A 22,191-nucleotide genomic window follows, 5' to 3' on the forward strand; every position below is an offset into this window, starting at 1 on the left:
TCGTCGAGCTGCGGGCATGCAGTCAGCGCAATGTTAGTATCGATAGCACATGGGTGTGTACCTTACGTGTGGATGTTTAACCACAGCTTCTCATGTATTTATATGTAACGTGTGTGAGTGTGTGAAACTTTTTGTCATATCATCAATATTACTATGTTTTTATAATATATATATCGTATTATATATATTTACCTAATTTATTATGTTTTGTTATAGTTATTATCATTAATACGAATATATGATACATTTCAAACAACGCCCCTGCCGGCTGTCGGAGGTGAAGACTGGAACGAGGTGGGTGGATGGTCGGCTAGCTGACTGGTTGTCTGGTTGGTTGGTTGGTTGCTGGCTAGCTGGATAATAGGATGGCTGGCTGGGCTAACTGCTTGGTTGATTCAATTGGTTGGCTGGCTGACTGGCAGTCTGATATCTCACCGCACCAGGATGGTTAAGAGTTGACTTGGCTCATTTCTCTATCCATTTATTCTCCTAAATTTGTTTTCTACCTTCTACACAATCCTCCAACGTATCCCAATCGAACGTATGAATTACAGAAGATTAACGATAACTCTCCTTCCCCCACTGCCCGAATTATTCCCACCCACCTCGGTCATCCCTTTCACCTCCCACGGAGCACAGCTAGCCTTAATTAAGAAGGGACTAACATCCTCGTATTATGTGCTGACACTGAGTAAACCATACAACTTAAATCATTGCCGTCAAAAATATTAAAAATTAATATACACAACAAAATCATTAAAAATCATCACCAACCGATCATCATGGCTTCAAAGGAGAATAAAATATAGTTACTGCTTCTTCTGTCCCCCTCCTCCGCTCCGCCTTTTAGGCGCAACTAAAGAAAGGAATTATATTACGTCAAGAATGTCATCTTCGTTTTCACTAACAACGATAATTTGTTTCTTTTTTTTTTGCTTGTAGTGTATGGACCATCGACGTAAACTAAGGACTAACAGTTGGGCAGCGTGGTAGTGAGTTTCCACCTGTAAAATAAAGTAACGAATTTGGATTAGCTTGCGTGCGTTTGTCTCCAAGATTTGTGGTCTTAGGAAAGTTTGAAATAAACTGTTACAGCTCTACAGGAAAGAAGATTCTTACTGACCAGCTCAGGGGCGGGCTCGTGTCGCAGGTGCAGTAGTGGCAGGAACTGGTGTGTTAGGGGTGGCTGTGAGAGCCCCACGTCGTTCAAGCTCCAGCTCATTCAGTTTCTTCCACAGTTCATCCCTCTCCTTTTCCCTCTTCTTTTCTCTGCAAGTACATTTGTTAAATCAACAAACGAGCAAAACGATCATTTTCTGTGACGTGCAATTTTAAATGCAATACACACTTTTGCCTCTCAGACTTATAGCTGGCAGTAAGTTCATCAAAGAGCTTGCTATTCATTTCCATGAAGGTTTTGAGAACATTGTAGACAAGGGCGATAATAGTATGGTTCCAATGCTCCTTGCTGATCCTATACAGTGCTGGAAACATGATTCCCATTATAACATGATTGTTCTCTTCGATCAGGGACATTATGTACTCGTTGTTCCAAAAGTACAGTGCTCTCTCTGCGACCTGAAAATATAAAATCATGGTTACCCTCGTTGTCAAATAATATACTGTGACATCTTTCGCGACGTGCCAAGTTCTGTATTAATACCTGAAAATGAGGTGACGACACGCAACGCGCAATTTGCCTGAACAATGGTTCTTGTATTTTAACGAATTGGCTAGGTTCTATAACATCCAATATTTCTTCAATTTCGCCCAGGAACATGACCTCCTTCTGGCTGCAGGTCTTAGGCCAGAATTTCAGGAGGCCCCGTACAACTGGCTCCGTTAATGTCGCGTCCTTTTCCAAGAACTGTACCACGCAATATGCAAGCTGCGCGTGGTACAGAGACAAGCATTTAACTTTATGTAGTGGTAACAGTACCTGCAAGTTATTTAAATATATGTAACGTGATTGAATAGTAACGGATAAACATACCCGTGTATATCTTGGCGGGGATACTCTTCGTATATATCATTATTAGCAAAGATAGTTAAAAAATTTACTAAAGATTTCGCGGTATTGTTAAAATTACTTGGGTTCATACCTTCACCAAGAACTGCTTGTGTTCGATCTTCAAGGGTAGAGCAAATCCATTGATAATGCTTCCCAGAATTTCGAGAAGTTCGCCGACTCCATTGAAGTGTTCCGTCTCATACACAAACCTGTGAAATATTTTTATTAATTATGATCCTTACTTTTATGTTCCAATTGTCATTAGTGCTTTGTTCCATCATAAATGAAGATGCGAACTTCAAAAACGCACTTATCGACTATTCTCATAAAATTAAAACATTGTCTGATAAGTTTCCTCAAACGTATTTAGGTATAGCCTGTCAATGACAAAGTGGGAAATGTTATACAAGATATAAGAAACGTAATAACGTACCTGAGGAAAATGTTGTTAATCTGTTTGCGTATAAATGCCCGAAGGCCGAGGAACTTTCCATAGATACGATGCAACACTGTTTTCAAGAAATCTCTCTCCCTGGGGTCTTCCGAGTCAAACAAATCCAATAACTATAACAAAAAATAATACAGATCACATATTGCATTAACATACATCTCAATAATAGTACTTCGATCCAATGTCGTGACATAGTAAAAACAATTGATTTACCTGTAACACAAATTTTTGGTCGATAACCTTTTTGCCGATGGTAGGCTGGAAGTCCGAGGACTCGAGAAAACGAAGAAAGAATTCGTAAACCAGCTGAAGGTGGGGCCAGCTCGCCTCCAAGGTAGGGTCATCTTCTTCGGGATCGAAGTCCGGGCTTTCACTAGGTGGCAACGTACGGAATAGGTTTGCCGAAATCTGCGGTAGTAAAAATTAAAAAATATTATACAAACAACTTTCTCCCCAGTCTACAGATAATTCTTTCAAATACTCAGAATGAAGAATCGAAAATTAAACGAAGCGTACAAAAAAAGTACCCTGGATTATTCATGTTCTCTCCCTTGCAATATTCCTTTAGGAGCAAATTTCTGCAGTCGCAAAACTTTTGTACATCGATTAAACGTGTACGCAACACCATATTATCGCGTGATCTTCTGCATAAGGTAACTTATCATTTTTTAAATTCTAATTTTTAAAATTCCACAATTTCATCAGCATTTTGTTCATTATCAATTTCATAATTACTCCCAACGAATGAATTCACATGATAAATTGTTCGTGTATTACTGGCATCTATTGCACAAATTCTCTTCTCTTCTCTTCAACTTCCAGCTTTCGCATAACCAGCACGTAATTAACTTTAAGTTAATGATTAAACATAGAGCTATGTGAACTTGGCACCCGACTTTGGAAAATCAAATTTTTTTTTATAGACTTATAGGTTTAGGTATGTAGTTTGTAGTACCAATTTTTTCGTTTGTAGTAGACCCAAAAAAAAGTTATAGCATCATAAAAAAAGCTCATCCACCGACTTTGAAAAAAATGAAATCTAATCACTGATTCCTGCAGAGAATCGTTTGTAGTTGATTGTAGTGAAAGAATTTCCGTTTGTAGTAGCATAGAAAAAAAGTTAGAATATTTTTTTTTTTTCAAATTATTTGTAGTCGTATATAAGTAGTATCTTCGTTTCGTTTGTAGTAGCTTCGTTTCGTTTGTAGTAACGTCTATTTTGTTTACAGAAGCTTTGTTTCGTTTCTAGTTGTTTGTAGTAATGTCTATTTCGTTTGTAGTGGCTTTGTTTCGTTTGTAGTTGTTTGTAGTAACGTCTATTTCGCTTGTAGTAGCTTTGTTTCGTTTGTAGTTGTTTGTAGTAACGTCTATTTCGCTTGTAGTAGCTTTGTTTCGTTTGTAGTTGTTTGTAATGACCTTCTTTTGTTTGTAGTTACTACAAACAACTACAAACGAAATAGACGTTACTACACACAACTACAAACGAAACAAAGCTACTACAAACGAAATAGACGTTGCTACAAACAACTACAAACGAAACAAAGCTACTACAAGCGAAATAGACGTTACTACAAACAACTACAAACGAAACAAAGCTACAATAAACGAAATAGACGTTACTACAAACAACTACAAACGAAACAAAGCTACAATAAACGAAATAGACGTTACTACAAACAACTACAAACGAAACAAAGCTACAATAAACGAAATAGACGTTACTACAAACAACTACAAACGAAACAAAGCTACAATAAACGAAATAGACGTTACTACAAACAACTACAAACGAAACAAAGCTACAATAAACGAAATAGACGTTACTACAAACAACTACAAACGAAACAAAGCTACAATAAACGAAATAGACGTTACTACAAACAACTACAAACGAAACAAAGCTACAATAAACGAAATAAAATAACTACAAACGAAACGAAGCTACTACTTATATACGACTACAAATAACTTGAAGAAAAAAAAAAATTCTAACTTTTTTTCTATGCTACTACAAACGGAAATTCTTTCACTACAATCAACTACAAACGATTCTCTGCAGGAATCAGTGATTAGATTTCATTTTTTTCAAAGTCGGTGGATGAGCTTTTTTTATGATGCTATAACTTTTTTTTGGGTCTACTACAAACGAAAAAATTGGTACTACAAACTACATACCTAAACCTATAAGTCTATAAAAAAAAATTTGATTTTCCAAAGTCGGGTGCCAAGTTCACATAGCTCTATGTTTAATCATTAACTTAAAGTTAATTACGTGCTGGTTATGCGAAAGCTGGAAGTTGAAGAGAAGAGAAGAGAATTTGTGCAATAGATGCCAGTAATACACGAACAATTTATCATGTGAATTCATTCGTTGGGAGTAATTATGAAATTGATAATGAACAAAATGCTGATGAAATTGTGGAATTTTAAAAATTAGAATTTAAAAAATGATAAGTTACCTTATACTTTCTTTATGATGCTATAACTTTTTTTTGGGTCTACTACAAACGAAAAAATTGGTACTACAAACTACATACCTAAACCTATAAGTCTATAAAAAAAAATTTGATTTTCCAAAGTCGGGTGCCAAGTTCACATAGCTCTATGTTTAATCATTAACTTAAAGTTAATTACGTGCTGGTTATGCGAAAGCTGGAAGTTGAAGAGAAGAGAAGAGAATTTGTGCAATAGATGCCAGTAATACACGAACAATTTATCATGTGAATTCATTCGTAAAAGTCTATAAAAAAAAAAATTGATTTTTCAAAGTCGGGTGCCAAGTTCACATAGCTGAAACATAGTATATTTTAAAAAAGAAAGTAGTACAAATTCCACTTGTGCGTTAAGAAAAAAAGAGAAAAAAACTAACCTCACACTATCACGAGGAAAAACTGCTCAGTACATAATCTGTTATCGTCATATCGGAATCGATCAAGGTGATTTCACGTATAATTAGAATTTAATACCAGTTATCTATCGTGCTTAAAGCCAACGCTCGTGAGAAATTATGATACATTTGATATAAAGCATTTGAGGAAACTTGAAAATCCTTCACAGAGAAAAACACTCCGCCCTCGGTAAAAAGTCTCAAAAGAATAATCCGCCCACCTTTCTTCCCAGGTAATTTAATCGTCTCTACCAAAAATATTATTTCAGACACAACTGAATCAACTAATCCTCTATCATGACGACTCGTACCATCCTAATGATTTCGGGGTAGACCGGCTCGGTAAGAACGCCTCGTCCCGCTGTGATGTATTCGACCAGTTCATTGAGCGTGCTACGTTTGATTTCCTTGCCCTTGAGATCCGCAACTGGATCCATAAAGTCGAAAGCCACGCAGCACTGCCGTAGCTTCGTGATGAAGAGCTCTTCCTGTTCCGCCGGCGTGACATCTAAACAAATAAGTGCATCAGGCCCCGTTAATAAAAATATCACATACGTCACCTGTTTAAAGTGCGATCGATATAATCGATGTTCAAGCATATACCAGAAAGACGAGTGCTCTCTTAATACATACACGAAAGGGGATCATACTATTGCGACCTGATACAACGAACACTGAATTGCGTAATAGTACTTTCTAAGGTTTGCGTGTGGACACACATCGGTTGTCACGAAAGAATCACAACACGATGCACCGATCCGGCTTTTACCGGTATGAATGTTATATACGTCTTTTGAGGTCCCGAATCTATAAAGAAGGAAGGATTACGTGTAGTCGTAAAATAGAGACAATACGAGTGTGTGAAAACATCACGTGTTCAATCATCAGCCATTGCAGTAACAAAATAAGGACAGGTGTCGCAAAATAGTCAAAACGTGGTAGTTAAATCTTTCACGTTGGAATACGAGTGACAAGACGGCAAAAGAAACCCAGTGATATCCAGTTGTTGTACGTACTAATATGTATGAAAAGATTGAGAAACATAATACACCCCACAAGAGACATCGTCGAAGTCGTACAACTGTTAATCCTGAATAATCATACCACGTAGATCAATTGACACGGTGGTACAACGTGTTCCACTGGCATCGTCAACAATGTCTCGTACCGATACAGGGTAATGAGAACGCGTGTTCAGACGTCTTTACAAAGGTGCATTTTAATTTGCCAATTCATAACGACCGTGGATCAAAACTAGATGGGAACAAAGGAGGGCCGTGATTATGTTGGGGCCAACGGAGCCAAATAGGAGAAGTAAAGCTGAGTGGGTACCTGGATCAAGGGGGTATATAGGAATAATATAATGAATTATCGGAAAACTCGGGGATCTTTAACATACGAGACGTACAGATGACGGTTTGTTCCATAATTTTTTTTCCGAATCAACTGGGGCTTGTCCGATACTGACCTACAGTCAAAGACTAAGAGGAATGCTGATAATCGTTCGATGAAGTATGAGATAAGAAATTTGGAGAGAACGAAAAATTCCACAAGGTGACGAGGAAGAGCTATGGTAAAAGATTTAAGAAGCTCGCGAGTGCGGTAGAACGCCTACAAGGTGCACATGTAGTATCGTGTTGACGTAGGGTTACAAGGGGTCTTCATGAAGCATTGATCAGACGTGGTATTAATTGGCGAATACTGTCCTACGTAAGAAACGCCAAACCCGGTAGTGGGGTTAGCAGGGCGATACGGTTATTTCAGTTCGCCAGTGGACTGCGGTCTTTACAAGCTACGATACGTCGTAGCTATACCACACAAACTAGGGCAGCGGTACTCAAACAGTTTTTTTTTGTTTCTCACCGTCGATATCCGATGGATCTTCGCCAAAGAAAATAATTTTATACGCTTCATTGTCGCGTCCTCGCGACATCGTCAATACTTTAATTCGAATACCTTGGGCACCGATTAGAGTGCTCGATCGTTTTGACCAATGCTTAGACTATAAATTAAACTGATTAAAGGATAATAATAAAGTGTGTAAGGATAGAATGTTCAGTCTGTATCACCCATCCCATTACCCTGAAATCTGGTGTTGGTTATCGGTTAAAAAAGAACGTTGCGTGTAGTCTGTAAAAATTGTCAGCCTAATTTGAGTATCACTAACCTGGATGATGACTCTTGTCTTGGCAAAGGTTCGTCTAGTCTCGAGAGGAATGTGTCCGTAGGCAGACTGACAATGGCGGAGACCGCCGGGGGCTTGGGAATTAGAGAATTCGCGAATTTACGTCCGACCATGTGTTGTGTGTCGTATAATTGACGTGGACGAGAGGGATGAAAAATGGAAGCACTGGGTCCAACGGAGTACTCAGAAGGTATTTATAATTCGTATAGAAGTTCTAGGAACATTTGATCAGTCAACAGAAGCGTTCGCCACATGACGTTGAACCAAGAAGCAAAAAGGAATCTCAGACAGCTAGGTCTGTTCCGATCGATAGATAACGACCATCGAGTGACGTATGGGGTGAAATTATTGCGTCGTTGACATCGTGTGTACACATTTATCCGTATCCTATAACGGTGAGATAAGAGTAACGCCACAATTGGTTTGATAGAATATCCTAAAAGCATGCGATCTTCATTTGACGTGGCTTGTAGCCCACCGGATTTAAAAATATATCTAGTTTCGCCAACGCACTCCAACGGTCGCCCTTCTTCCGTCACGCCAAGAGGGGACCCTCGAGTATTTCTTCCTCCGGTACCTGCTACTCCTGTCTTCCACCTAACTCGCCTGACCTCTCGGCCTCGGGCAACGAGAAGTGCGCGAACTGTTTAAATGTCCGAAGCCCTTGCCCTGACCAGAAGTTTCTTAATGGGGAAGATTACAAATTCATTGGCACCAAGGAATTCTTATAAATATAATAATTCGTTAAAGTGTAATCACTGAATAATTGATATGCAAGAATGACGCTGCAGCAGCAAAGTACTTTTTCAACGAAGCTCGTTACCAAGGTAGATCGTCGACCGGAATATGGTGAATTGATAAAACTCACAGACCTACGGCTATACGGTATTTCTTAAACAAATATTCCCGCCTGGCGATTCTTAATAAAATACATTTTTTTCCATGTAAAGATGTTTATCGAACCAGGCTATATCGAAGCCTCTGGTCTTACGTACAAGACACAGTGATGTTTGAATAATTAATTGTACATAAAGGACGTTCACAATGATAAAAGAGAAACTCTGTTCTGCAATGCGAACGCGTGACCCCAAGGAAATACCAATAAAACATAGTTTTCGTAAACTCTATGCCGAGTCGCCAAAAAAATTCCAAGGAATACCGCGAATCCTTGCGGTGAAGTAAAGAACTAAAAGGAGAGAGATATAATCGTGCTCCCTTAATGAATTGCTGCGCTCGAGAACAGCGTCTTCAGCATAATCAATTATCGCGAAACATCCATCTAAATTTTCCCTGTCCACTTCGCTGTAGTGAAGGTTAGGTTTGGGTCTTGACGAAAAGTTAGGTCGTGTCATAAAGGTAACACGGATAAGATTGGCACGGGGGCAAGGAACCCTGGGGGGTCGCTTCTTCGGTACGCCAAGAAAATTGCGTCCAATAAAAACGTTTCTCCCTTAACGTTAGTTTATCAGTCAAAGGAGGTTACGTTGTGTTATGCTGTGTCCATTCCCAGTGTCTTGTTTCATCTTTTGCAAGTCTTTCCTGGTCATTATAAAAAATATATACATACCTACGAATTTACACACGCACATATATGTATATACACATTATTTCAATGTCGCCTACGCACTATATAATCTACAGTCAGTTCGTACCCAGTTTATCGCAATGAGGACGCGTATCACTGGACTATAGGCAAGCCTCGTGGTCGATCGTGCGTATACGCGCGGAAATATAAGCGTATCGTATATAGAGGAGAGTCGATCGACTCGCAAGTCGTTGGGATTTTCATTGAAAGGAGAGGAAAAGAATCTGGCATGCCGGGCAGCAGCAGCAGCACGGCTTGCCAATGGCCACGCCAGTGCTACACGTTGCTAGCTTGAAGAGTTTGTGTTTGTTGGTTGGACGTCGAAGCCGGTCGTCGCGGAGTGACGTAACAAGGCCGTTCGTATAGCTGCGATTCATTCTGTCCTACGAGAATGCCGCTGTTACATGGGATAGGACACACGTACGCGACAAAGCTCTCCAGTCCCGAGCCGGTGGCTCGTGATCCGAGATTAGACGTGCCTCTAATGGTATAAAGCACGTGCACCGCGAACAATCTGTCCCGTTAACGTCACGCAGTATCAATAAACAATCTGTCGAACCGAGTGACAGACGAGCACCGCGCCCTTATTTGATTACTCGATTTTCTGGACACGGCTAAAAGCAACGTACCGAGCGCGCTTGATTTTGTATCGGCGTGACATTAGCACACCGATGGAAGGACGAAGCGAGTTCAGTCTCTGATATAGACTCAATGACTCATGAAATGGTTATAAACGTAACAAGGTGAAATCCTACTAGTACTCGAGCATCTGCAGTGACAAATGCAAATATTCCTCTTTGTATAATTAAATTCGGAATACACAGACATATCTACGCAGAAACGAGAACCCACAATCAATAGGCACGTATTATTTGAACGATAGGAATAACAGACGAGTTCCGCGCCAGACTGTTCGAGCAATTCAAATAATTATGATCGATCAGTTCTACTTAGAACGTTAGACGGATGAAATTTAAAAGGAGGCCGAGGCAATGCAACATTATCTGGCGCTCCTCAAGTGCGCAATAACGAAAATATCGGTGCAAGCTTATGGCGCTCGAAGGAGCGATGATTAAAGAGAATATATAATTAATTGTCAATATAATATTAATAGCGTGCGATTCGAACTGTTATATGAGGAAACGTCGAATTGATATCCAACAGGTCAGACCGAGTCGATTTTAAAACGTTAGGCAATGCGATCGGACCATGATGTCTTGCTGTATGAAACGTTATCGTTCCTGAAGGGAATGGCGTTTTCATTCATATCACGGAAGAGGAGGGTGCGAGGATGGACCTTGGAGAGGAACGAGAGCGGCGGACGGGACGTCATCCCGCACTACCCCCCCCGGCTCTGGCTCTTTGCCCTCACTCGAGCTACTCTGCCTCTCTCGGCGTATTGATTCTCCAGGTGGCGAACTTTACTTCTCTCCTCTGTGCTCCTCTTCGCTCGCGCCGCGGCCGAACTCCACCGGGATCCATTCCCACTCACGACAACGTTGTGGCAACTTACGGAGAAAGGGAGAAAGACTGCGAGCGGGAGCGAGAGAAAACAAGGGAGAAGGGATGCGGCGGAACGAAGACAGGGTATGAGAAAGGGTTTAGGTGAAGGGTAGACACCCTTGAAAACACTACGAAAAGAAAAATCTGTGCATCCCTCAGGCGCATCGTGCACTCGCTGCGGAGTAAACTCGAGTATGGCAAATTCGCCCAAAACTTACAGATGCCTTTTTAGTTTAGTCTCGCGAGTTCAACTGTGCAGAGTCTATAGTACACAGGTATGAGGAGAGGGAGGGAAGACAGAAGATTGACCGCGACCTAATGCCAACGGATTACGTGAACCATACGCTTCCGGAATAACGTATGATCCCGCATCGAGAATAAATGTATTTTCGAAAAGTATCCCGGGGTGAGGTGTATATTTTCATATTGAATTCACGAACTAGCAGGACCTGCTTTGCGAACGGCACTTAACGCCAACTTAGAGGTTATGCGCTCCTCGGTAAAAACTATTTAGCAATCACTGGCGGTAGACAGGGTACCGATGTGACAGGTGCTGCCTGCCCTTTGGAAATCACAAAGATTGGTCGATTCTTTCGGGCAAGTGGAGACTAAATGATCTCTCGAGCCCAACGCGTGTAAAGCTAACCCCGGATCTTACGTTTCAAACATGTATACGCGATTACTTGCGGATCTGGTTTGAGTTTCGTCACATGAATGCAAATACATGGTAATGCCCACATATAAATACATGTGACGTGAACTGAACGGCGTTACGCTAACGTGAAATTAACGCGCTGTAATTGGCGGGAAAAAAAGGAAAAGCCGAGAGAATACTGAGGGGGCAGGCAGGCACAGCTACCAGGAAACTGAAATGCCTGTAGGATATAGACAGGGACAGCTGAAGAAATGAAAATTACGAGGAAGGTAATGGTTAAAGGTATTACTGGAACAGGTGTAGTGGTTAAAAGGCAAATTGCATGTTAAATGGATATCTATGCATTGTCTTTACATACAAGACGTTTTAATGCATCAACATCGATACGTAATATTCAAGTGAAAATATCTGTCTGTGTTCATAGTGTTGCCGACATAAATGTTAAACTGAGAAATCATTATTACCTCAACGTGTAACCTTTGCGCATCCCTTTAACCCAATGCAAAATAAATGATAGAAGCGACGTTCGCAATCTATCCAGTTAGACCAGAAGGAGAAAGTGGGTAGATTTGGGGTGCGAGTAAATTCAGTGACAGCTGGAGGTAGTTAAAAGGTGGATAGAAATAGACGTCGGAAAAGTAAAATTATAGACTGAATCGTACACATGACTGATGTAATAAATAGAAGAAAAAAGAAATGGGAGCCAAGCCATAAAGAGAATCATGAGCAATATGTGTGCTCGTAAATGATCCAAGCAAGGTATTCACAGACGCGAAATTCGGTGCGTTAGAGCGAATCGCACGAATCAGTTTACACGAAGGACAAGACGAAGAAGACCAGAGGAGCATCCTCATAAAAGCGGGTAACAGTTAAACTAAACTCAATAGAGTTTAATAAGGTGATCGCATCCCTGCGGGATCTACGATCGGGTGATATTTATAATTTCATTCATAAGGGGCGATCACTTTCGTCTACCCCGGCCGGGGTAGAGGAGGCGCCTATGTCATGTGTCGTTGTGACGAGGTACGTCGGGGCCCTCCATAGTCGAGTGACTCTATTGTTCACACTCTTCGACCTGCTCTCTGTAATTTCGGCGCAAAGGTAACGTGCACCCAGTGATGAGTCAGCGGGCTCGGAAAAAATCTGCGAAAGCGAAGAAAACAAGGCGAGAAGAGCGAAAGTATAGAAAGCAAGACGAATGTAAGACGTACGACGTGTCTAAAGGTAACGAAGAAGGAATTTACAAGTTTATAGATTAGGTAAGGCACGCAAGGACGAGAAGACGATGTAAAGAGTAGGGGAGACCGGTGTTAGTTGAAACACGGTATGGAACGAAATAAGACCGTTCAATCTGCCATCTATTGGTAGTGAATAAATTATAATTGATTGATGAGTAATAATGTTGTTTAAAGAAAAAGTGAGGAAAGTTCAACTAGAAAATTTTGCAAGAGTCATCGGTAACATTAATTAAGACATAATTCGTTTGTCTTTCAACCGACACCAGTTTCCCGCAATTTGATTGAGGAAGTGCACGAAGAGTCGTAAAAACGAAGAAGAAGATAAACCTGCACAGGAATTGCTGGTACGAAGGTAAATGCTCCAAGAGTAAAGAGGAGAGACGAGGAGAGCGTGAAGGAGGAGAAATGGGAAAAGAGAAGCGGAGAGTGCGAGAGAGTACATAGTGGGCTTTCTAGGCGGGCGGTCGCCGGCATTCTGGATCAATACTCCCACCACTGGTGCTTCTCTGGGGGTTCGTTGGCGGAGGTGGTCTCTTCCATGCCGCGTGCGTATCCGAATGAGTCGTCCAACCTTTTCCGGTGAAAATTGTTCGCTGCTATCCGGTCTGATCTCGCGCGTGCTGGACCTCGGAGAAGTAGCACCGCTCTGAGAAATCGTCGGCGACGATATCGACAAAGAGGATCGAGAGAGTAAATGGTGAATATTTCTTTTCGGTTTTGCAACTTTATTCACGAGATGGAGACACGAGCACCGTTTACACTTCTCCATGCCGCCCTCTCTCCTTCACCTTTGATCATGGGAGACGCGATGGATCCTTCTATTTTATACATGCAGCGGTGATGGTTTCTACGAAGACTCAGGTCTTGTTCTCCAGGTCGGTCGAACGTGGTGATTCGAGTTGCGCGCCAGACAAGCTCGAAGATCGATTCGGTTCCTGCCAAGTGAACCGAGTTGATATGTCGTGTGGTCCAGCGGATGGGCGCGATAGAAAAACGGTTCTCGGCCAGATACGTAAACTGCGGGGGATAATCTCGACGAGCTTACGTAACGACTATCCATATAGATCCGAGAGCTCTACCGTATTGAGATAGGTGGTGAATGACGATGCGTGGAATTGTAAGATACACTAAGAACGTTCAGAGAAAAAAGAGGAGAAATCTTTGGTACTTTATTAGCGCTAAATGCGAGAGCTAATAGCCTAACGAGTGTCGCGCCACTCTGAACCATTGCGATTTCCTGCATTCGTTAGAATCGTACAAGGTCAGCGGATGAAGTAGCTTCCTGAAGCCGCGGGAAGAGAGACAGAGACAGTCCGCTAGGAAAGTTTTTCGAAACTATCTTAATGAGACGATATGTATCCAATGCACCTGGGTCGGAAGTTCGTAATTTGGAATGTAGGTAGTCAGTATTACACCACCGATTAGACGAGAAAAGGAGCTTTGAACATATTCTTATGTCATCGATACGTAGACATTTTATCTTGGGCTTAGATAAACGACGTCAATTGATATACCGTCTTATTTACTCCACGTGTATTGTGCTACAGTACGCGTTTAAATCTGGAAAATTCGAGAAAGATTAGCGCTTTTCGTAATGGCGGCGGCAATAGGGACGAAAATATTTATAGAACATTCAAAAAGGCCGTGACTTACTCAAACACTCAAGAATCCTCCCACCGAATAAAAAAAAATTACTGTAAATTAACAGAGCTTCTCAGCGGTACTTGAATTGATACCGATGACGTCATCCGCGGATGACGTCACTTCGTGCAATCCCTTACGGTTTACGGTTTAGTGTGAGATCCTTGACCTCACATGCGCATTCGCACCAGTACCATTTTTGCCATGCGCTCTGAGCAGATTTACGATCCCGATGCCACGAGAATCGAGCCGTAAAATGTACTCCGCCTCATCTTCGTCCTTCTAAATCGCTGTTTCTTTTTCTACCGCGCTTCTACCTAGCTCAGCATCCATCTTACCACTTATAGCGACGTTGACTTCCTGATTCCCCCGCCCCAGCAAGACGAATCCATTGTCATCGTAGTCTCAAACGTTTTGAACAATCAACGTACCCACGCGCTAACTGGGTAATAAGAAAAAGTACAAAAATAAAATAAGAAATTATATAACAAAAGAACGTATCTCCACGATAGAGTTATCCATACCCAGAAACGGCCAAGATTATCTTGCTATCGTCCTGTCCGTGCCAACGGCCCCAACTTGCTTACACGGCAACTTTGTTAACCGGCCAATACGTGACAGTCGCAGCTGCACCGTTGCGATTCTCGCAACAGTTGCTCAGCACGAGCCACGCGAGTCGCCCTGACCTCGGCAATGACTCTTCTAGTCAAGGCACCAGGCCGACTCCTGGTCCTTCCCCATAGCCGTTAGCCGATGCATCGCGATTGCTCTCACATCTACCAGCCTCTTCCCGGGAAAGCTTATATGATTATCACGGCCGAGAAGGAGACTGTTCAAAATCAAAGCACCTGTCAAACGTCAGCTGGATATGTTGAATGCGCCAACAGTGCTAATCGCAGGATGGTCAATGAAGATACATATACGTTTCCCGACCTTGACAATGACACCATCCATCAGTCACTTAATCCGACACTGTAAAACCTGGCATCGCACGAAATCTACCTGTGCAATGGATGTGCACATCCTGACCAATACATTTCTCTCATTCTCGATATAACTCGGCTGAATAGTCAATGGTTGCGTGTACATACAATCCTCGTACCACCCACAAGGCTCGTCAATGCACGATCATCGAACAGTCCCGATCTTGACAATGACACACCGATCAATCATATCGCATCCCATTCGGTGCATCAAGGTTCCCCAGGCATATCTGAATGCATAATTTGTGCTATTGGACGGAGATACAGGAAAGTCGAGTGACGTAGTAGAAGACTCGAAAAAAGAGAGTGCGAGAGAGAACGTAAGGGAGAAAGAGTCAGCAGGGCTTTTCGAAGTTCACTCGCATGAGCGTACTCGCATCTACGGTCTTAACCGAAACCGATCGCTAATAAAGCCAAGGGCCCGTGCTTGATTCGATGGAGATTGCCGAAGTGGAAGTCCAGGGCTAGTCCAGGCCTTGCTGGCCTTGGCATCGCTGGAACGAAGGCAAACAATGAGGTTGCAAGTTTCCTCTGCTGCTCTTTCACTCCTTTCTTCTCTTTGACGAAGAAGTAGAATCGAGCGGAATTGAGAATTTAGAAAAACAACCGTCATCGGGCTATACACTGTGAAAGCCACGGACATTTTAGGTGTGATAAGCTTGCCCTCCTTATCTGACGCTGTGGTAATTGCAGGGATTGTTATTAACGTATAATAGGACAGAGAACAACCGTGTCGCGCGAAACGTCCATAGCAAAAACATATGGGTGTTTTTCGTTGACACGGACAAATGACACTGACCGCCGTTTATTGACGGTAGTACGACAGTTGACGACAGTACAGGGTGCATATATGGCGAACGTTCACACCATGACGACGAGCAGTAGTGAGAGACCCGTGAGTGTCCCGCCGCACAGTAAATAGGTCACGTATGTAATTTCATTGACTCGATCGAATAAACGTTCGAAATACAGTCTTGATATCTTAAGAACCTTAAAAATTATATTTTTACTTTACGGGCGTTCTGAACGGTTGTGTATGCTTGAAGTATAGTCGCGTGCCTTTGCCTCAGATTACGGTCGCAAGTTATTCGTCTGATTAGTGAACACATCGTTTCTCCGCGAAACTAATGATATTTTTACAATGAGAAAAAAAGGGCCTTCGCTTATCCGGACTGAATAATAACCTAACAGCTCGCAATGGGCACCGACTACCCCGTGTCTCTGATTCGGTTCGGGTTTTCTTGACCCTGCCCCTATTACCCGAAGCGTGTCGCTCGGCGAATCTCGTGTGACGCGGAAGACTCTTTTTAAAACTGGCCTATCTTATCGATGGAATTTTCGGAAAAATCAGTGTCATTCAAATATCGGATATCCTTCGTCCAAAGCAATGTTCGACCCGGAACGTATGACGTAGGTACTCATGCATGTTTCACAAAGAGGTCGAACTTGCCAACTGACCTATGCTTACGTTATCTGAATGTCTTCCGAGCTTATCGTCGATACGTCGATAAGCCTACGTAGTGACCACGTTTCATTCGAACTTCGCCGTGCACTTTGAGGTTAGACTATTTTCAGTGACACAGTTTTCGTAATTGGGAATTATAGAAGGGAAAGAGGGCAGAAAACGGTGACCGATGCGAACGTGCCGATTCGCTTGAAATATCTTCACATGCGTAACTACTAGATAAATTTATTTTTCTCTCTTCCTCCAAGCTACACCGTTATTTCGTCGTATCTTAATGATATGGATTATCGATCTCCTACCACGAAATGCGATACTTCTATTGGGAGATTTTCTGACGATTGTAGATTGCATCTTAATACCACTGGATAGATTATTGGTTATATTCATGATAATATGACTGATAATTAGTAGTACCACAACAAGAGCATGGTATGGAGCATGAATATGTGAATATGAATACGGAATATGAATATGCTAATAGTATAATGTAATAAGTATCATATTGTACAGAAAATAAACTGTAATTATGCACAGAAAGAATTTTATGTCTGAAATTATCCTGTCACAGTGATCCTTGGACATCATAACATTTTGGTTTATATAAGTTTGTAATATATTATAAAACTACATTTCAAGTAATGACTGTGAACTATAGTGAAATATTCCACCAACAACGGTAAATTTTATCAAGTCACGTGCTAAGCTTTAAGATATATTATAATATACCTGAAATTGTATGATTTTTTTATTCTATTATATTTAAAAGTATTAGGTAAACTATCAAAATTTACGATGCATCGTATAACTTAATTTTTTACAGATTTATCTGTGAAAGAATATTGTAGATAATTACTATTTTTCTTTGCAACCTCCGCAAATTTACTGCGTGTAATGACAATCAAACGACAGCGGTCCATCTTCGGTTATCTTTGGTCGAGCTAGCTTACCGACCATATGCGATGACAGTCGACGATCAACCTTGGTTATTACCACTAGTTGCGTGCGAGAGTGAAGCGTTGAAAACGAAGTATTGGGAAAAAAGTGGGATTGAGACATAAAAATACTTCGTAGCGTGATTTAAACAGAAAAAAAATATTATGATATGATAAAATGTTCGCGGCTTACTATCTCGACGGTAATTTTAAATGTCAATTATGCAAAAACATTAAGCATAAATTCTCTTCGTGTATAATTAGGTCGAGATCTGCTTCCGGTACTCGATCGTATTCGTTGATTAAAATATTGAAGAAGTCCCAGCGTTATTTTCAATTACTTAAGAATGATTAACCGGTGTATTCGTTACAAGGATAGCAAAGGCTATCGCCACACGTAAGGTAATTTTTTGTACATAACTGTAACACAACTATTATTTGATTAAGATCTAGTTTCATTAAATATTTGATTATAATCTTATCTCTGTAGATTGCATACGTTACTCGATTTCAAGTGGAACCCGGTGGAATACACATTCCTGTATAAAAGCTTTATTCGAATTACGGGACGATCGAATTAAGAATGAAATTGTAGAAATAAAAGAAAAAGAGAACGAAGAAACTTGAGCCAAGCGAGTCAGTGAACCTTCGGTTCGCCCTAATTATCAAGAATCGATCCTCAGCAAATTATTCTCTTCCCATTCAAACAACGGGTTACTCGCTCGCGTAATAGTTCGTTGCATTTTCAATGGATAAGCTATGTAACTGTATGTAACGCCTTGTTTATCCTGACACGTGTGCGATTATCTAGTAGTGATAAAAATATGGCGAATGTTTTATATCATTGAAAGATTTCATCTCCGTTAAATCATCTGGAACTTTGTGAACAAATTAGATAATGACATCACAATAGTTTCTTTTTCATGGTAGTTTGATAATAAGATTTTTCGATCATTGGAAATTGGGTAAAGAATATAAAAATGATTATCTTTTTTGAAATGGCCTCATTGAGTTTTTATGCGGATAAAAGTCAGTTGCGAGAGAATTTGATGGGTCATTCTGAGGGCCCTTATATTAACTGCGTTAACCTCCCTCGGGAGACGCCATGACAGTTTGTAAATGGAAAATAGACAACTGTCATAGTTTACAGTAAGAAAAGCGTAGCGAGAAAAGTCCTTACTCAGTAAGGTGTTCATTGAAATGGACAGCAAGCAGGATGGAGATAGTAGGAGGTTACTTTGTGTGTGTAGCAGGTTTCTGCTATGGATGTGACTCAAGCAATGAGTAACGTGGTTCGATGTAAATTATAAATTATAGGGAGTTAAGCTTTAAATCTCATTGAATTGAAAATAATATATTTGATGTAATTGTGGAAGCACTTGTGGAAAAAATAGATATGCTATCAATTATCGGCTTGTTTAGTTCGTTTCTATGAACACGTGTAACTATTGGTATTACACAAGAGAAGGAAGGGCAGTAGACATTGCCAATTGCTAGTTTGGTCAACGCTATAGTTCACGAGTCAAATTGCTACTGTAAACATGAGACTATTGATAGAATCTGGTATAGAGAATTTTCTGGTGTATAACACTACCGCGGCAGATATGTTCAATATCGTTAGGATGAGACTCTGAAGGAAACGAAGGGAAAGAAACTGGACGGCTTTGTAAAATGTTGAAATATTCTGTTTATGTGTTAGTAAGAAATTATGTGCACCGTAGCTACCTTAAACGTACGTAATTTATTGTGAGATGCAAGGATCCTTGCCAGATGCAACACACTTATCGAAGCGTGTGATGAGAATACATATAAATTATTCAACACGACCTAACGCTTAGTAGTAATCATACTGAGCACACAAGCGTACCAAGAGAGAGCATTCGAATCCTATTTTATGAACATGTTGTCTTAGTGCATGCACAAATCTCATCTATACTTATTAGCAGTGATTATAATAAGCAGATGGTTTAATAATTTGTAGTATAGCTATATTTTACATGTTAGGTATGATTTATTAAAATGGGAATAGAAGAAAGAATTGATTCTAAGTGAATTGTTGTACGTAGAGAATAGAAAGAATTGTCTGTGAAATACAAACACAATAAACATGACAGATTCAATTTAGTGTTTAGCATGTACAGAATTATGACAGTTCATAAGAGTTTTAAGGAAAATGTGCATTGGTATTTTTAAATCTATGGCGAACTACTAGACATTGGGAAACATGGAGTTTTGTAAACATACCTATAGAATGAAGCGAAGAAATCATCATTAAGTAGAGACTTGCCAATGTAGAGATAGATTCACTTACTATATGTGTCTGATATTTTTTTTCTATAGCAGGCATAGTGGGATGCAGAGACATAATAATACAGCGAACATGAATTATACAGTAAGGTCAATGTTGAGTATACACACTATTCAGTATACAGAATCCTGATTTGCTTATAAGGCTATATATGATTGATCCAGATCTCTCCTATTTTACAGATTACTCCTATTAAATCTTCAGTGATCAGAGGTAAAGAATGTTTGAGAGCATAGTTGTTCGTAGTGAGTTTTTGGTCACGATGGACATTATTATGAGTTGTGTTCATCGAGCAAAGTTGAAATGAATAAAACTAACCTCTCAGTTGGGGAAGCTGCTGAAGTTCAACATCTTGAGAATTACGATAGCGGGATGATCCCTGGGATTTCTTGCTCTTCTTCTTGAGAGAGCGCTTGGCGAAGGGGTCTATCCGGTCCACAATCGTCGCGGATGACATGTTGGGGGCAATGGAGGCACTGTGAGAGCTGGAGGGGTTTGCGACACTTAAGACGCGTTGATGCCTCTGCTGCACTTTATCAGCAGACGAGGAGGCTAGAGACGATGGAGCCCACCCTGAGGAGACGGCATTCCGCGAAGACGATGGTAAAGAATTCACTGCACTCACAAGGACGGCGCACTACACAACTCGAAACGCGTAGCGTACCTGGTGTAACCTACTGTTCACGCGTTTCCGAGCAAGAGCAGGGCAACGAGGATGAGGCTGTGGTGCAAGAAAAGGAAATAAAGGAAGAATGAAGAGATCGTAGGTCGTGCTAGGGAGCACTGCACGACGTCGGTCGAGTAAGCGAACGTAAAAGTGTGCTAGTCCATGAAATCCATAGAGTCCGTGAAAATGTTGGTGAATAAACTCGATGCTCGTGGTCGGTCGAGAAAGGGGCGCGATTCTCACTAGGCGTTGTCACGTAAAGGCGAACAAGCGAGCGGCCAAAGGAACGCACGCCCTGTCGTCGTCACACGTCGAAACTTCACACGATTTCCTGTTGGCGTAAGCTGGCTGACTCCGTGCGCGATTTCACGGAGAATATCCCAAACGGATAGGCAGCTAGGCAACCAAATAGCCAGGCGGCCAGACAGATAGGGAACAAAAGTAAGTTCCTTGTTAATATAATTTCCGATTTAGAACGTCAGCCCGAACGCAATTTACACGAAACGGCGCCCCTATGCTGGGCTTTTTTCCCTCGCGAGAATTCGATAGCCGGGGCTGCCGCTGGCAGCTACGTGTCTCTCTCGCGGGCGCCGTGCACGAAAGGAGCACCGTTATAATATACCTCGTTGGCCGAAACAGCGCTCTCTCCGGCCAACCGATATAGCAACGGTTATCGTGATCTGTCGGTTTACACGACAGCACTATGGTCACTTGGTCACTCTTAAAGGGGCTAACAGGAGACACGGAGACTCGAACAGTACTCGGCCGCCATCAGCTGCTCCAAGCGATGAGCTTCTTTCATTTTCGCCGACCGACCGTCAGGCGCCAAGACCTGCCGAGACGCGCTCCAACATCGTCCGTCGTAACGCGCGCGCACACCGCACTACGATTTCCGCATCTATCGCACGTAAAAGTCAAATTAAAAGAAAAAAATAGTTCGCACCGTTGCCCTTCACTTATTGAAAACCCGTCAAGAGGTGCCTTCTTGTGCCTGAAAATAGTAATGTATGCTCGGCAATCATCGGCCGGAGATTGCCGATCAACTACGGAGACTCACGACTTAGGATAGAGCGCGCCACTATGCAAAGACGCGCGCCGCTGCAACGCCGCCGCTGCCCAAACGCCACTCCTCTTCGACTGCCACGGCCACCTCTTCTTTTACGACCCTCTCTCACTCTCTTTTACACCAAGCACAGAACACGCCACGATTTTATGTAACCTGCCTGTTTGTCTGGATGCTAGATTTCCTTTGCTCTTTTCCTTTTTTTCACAGATCCTTTGTAGAAATTCTCCTTTCCACTAAACTGATTATTTCAATAAATTTGCTGCAATCGACTTTCCTATCTCCCACATTTCTTCGATACTTCAGCTGCAAATTATAAGTACTTGAATTGAATGATTAACGTTACACAATCACTTTCGCGTTTAATGGTTATGCCTATTTTTTAGATATATCCGATAACTACCGCCGTATAATCACAAATAATTTTTCACTAGATGAACACCATGATAAAATTAAACGGCTTAATCTTTGAAAATTATTTCTTTAAAAAATTTGTAACTTTACGCTGTGGTTTTGTCGCCCGATTACAATCAACACGTTGTGCCGATCTAATGAACAAAAGAATATTAAATTTTCAGCTCATACTATTTCTATTTATTTATCATTTTACGAATTTT

The 22,191-nt window shown here is 41.3% G+C and overlaps 1 protein-coding gene and 1 long non-coding RNA gene across 3 annotated transcripts; one reads left to right on the forward strand and one right to left on the reverse strand.

Moving 5' to 3' along the window:
• Positions 1-183: 183 nt before the first annotated feature.
• LOC107265838 (serine/threonine-protein phosphatase 2A 56 kDa regulatory subunit epsilon isoform) lies at positions 184-22,179 on the reverse strand. 2 transcript variants are annotated; one of them, XM_015735697.2, is made up of 9 exons: positions 20,163-20,301; positions 5,661-5,857; positions 2,676-2,870; positions 2,445-2,575; positions 2,103-2,220; positions 1,664-1,939; positions 1,349-1,578; positions 1,124-1,269; positions 184-1,004 (listed from the first exon to the last, which is right to left on the reverse strand). In XM_015735697.2, the coding sequence occupies exons 1-8, from the start codon at positions 20,299-20,301 to the stop codon at positions 1,128-1,130; spliced, it is 1,428 nt and encodes a 475-aa protein (XP_015591183.1). In that variant the 3' UTR covers positions 184-1,004; positions 1,124-1,127. The 2 variants fall into 2 exon arrangements, with proteins under 2 accessions (XP_015591183.1, XP_024938843.1); XM_025083075.1 differs by lacking the exon at positions 1,664-1,939 and having other exon boundaries at positions 20,163-22,179.
• LOC112494067 lies at positions 17,473-20,164 on the forward strand. Its single transcript, XR_003059196.1, has 3 exons — positions 17,473-17,938; positions 19,877-19,939; positions 20,027-20,164. It is a non-coding gene; the product is annotated as an uncharacterized LOC112494067 (long non-coding RNA).
• Positions 22,180-22,191: the final 12 nt, after the last annotated feature.

This window comes from Cephus cinctus, unplaced genomic scaffold (assembly GCF_000341935.2).
Source record: "Cephus cinctus unplaced genomic scaffold, Ccin1 Ccin1_scaffold0240, whole genome shotgun sequence".
Classification (NCBI taxonomy): Eukaryota; Metazoa; Arthropoda; class Insecta; order Hymenoptera; family Cephidae; genus Cephus; species Cephus cinctus.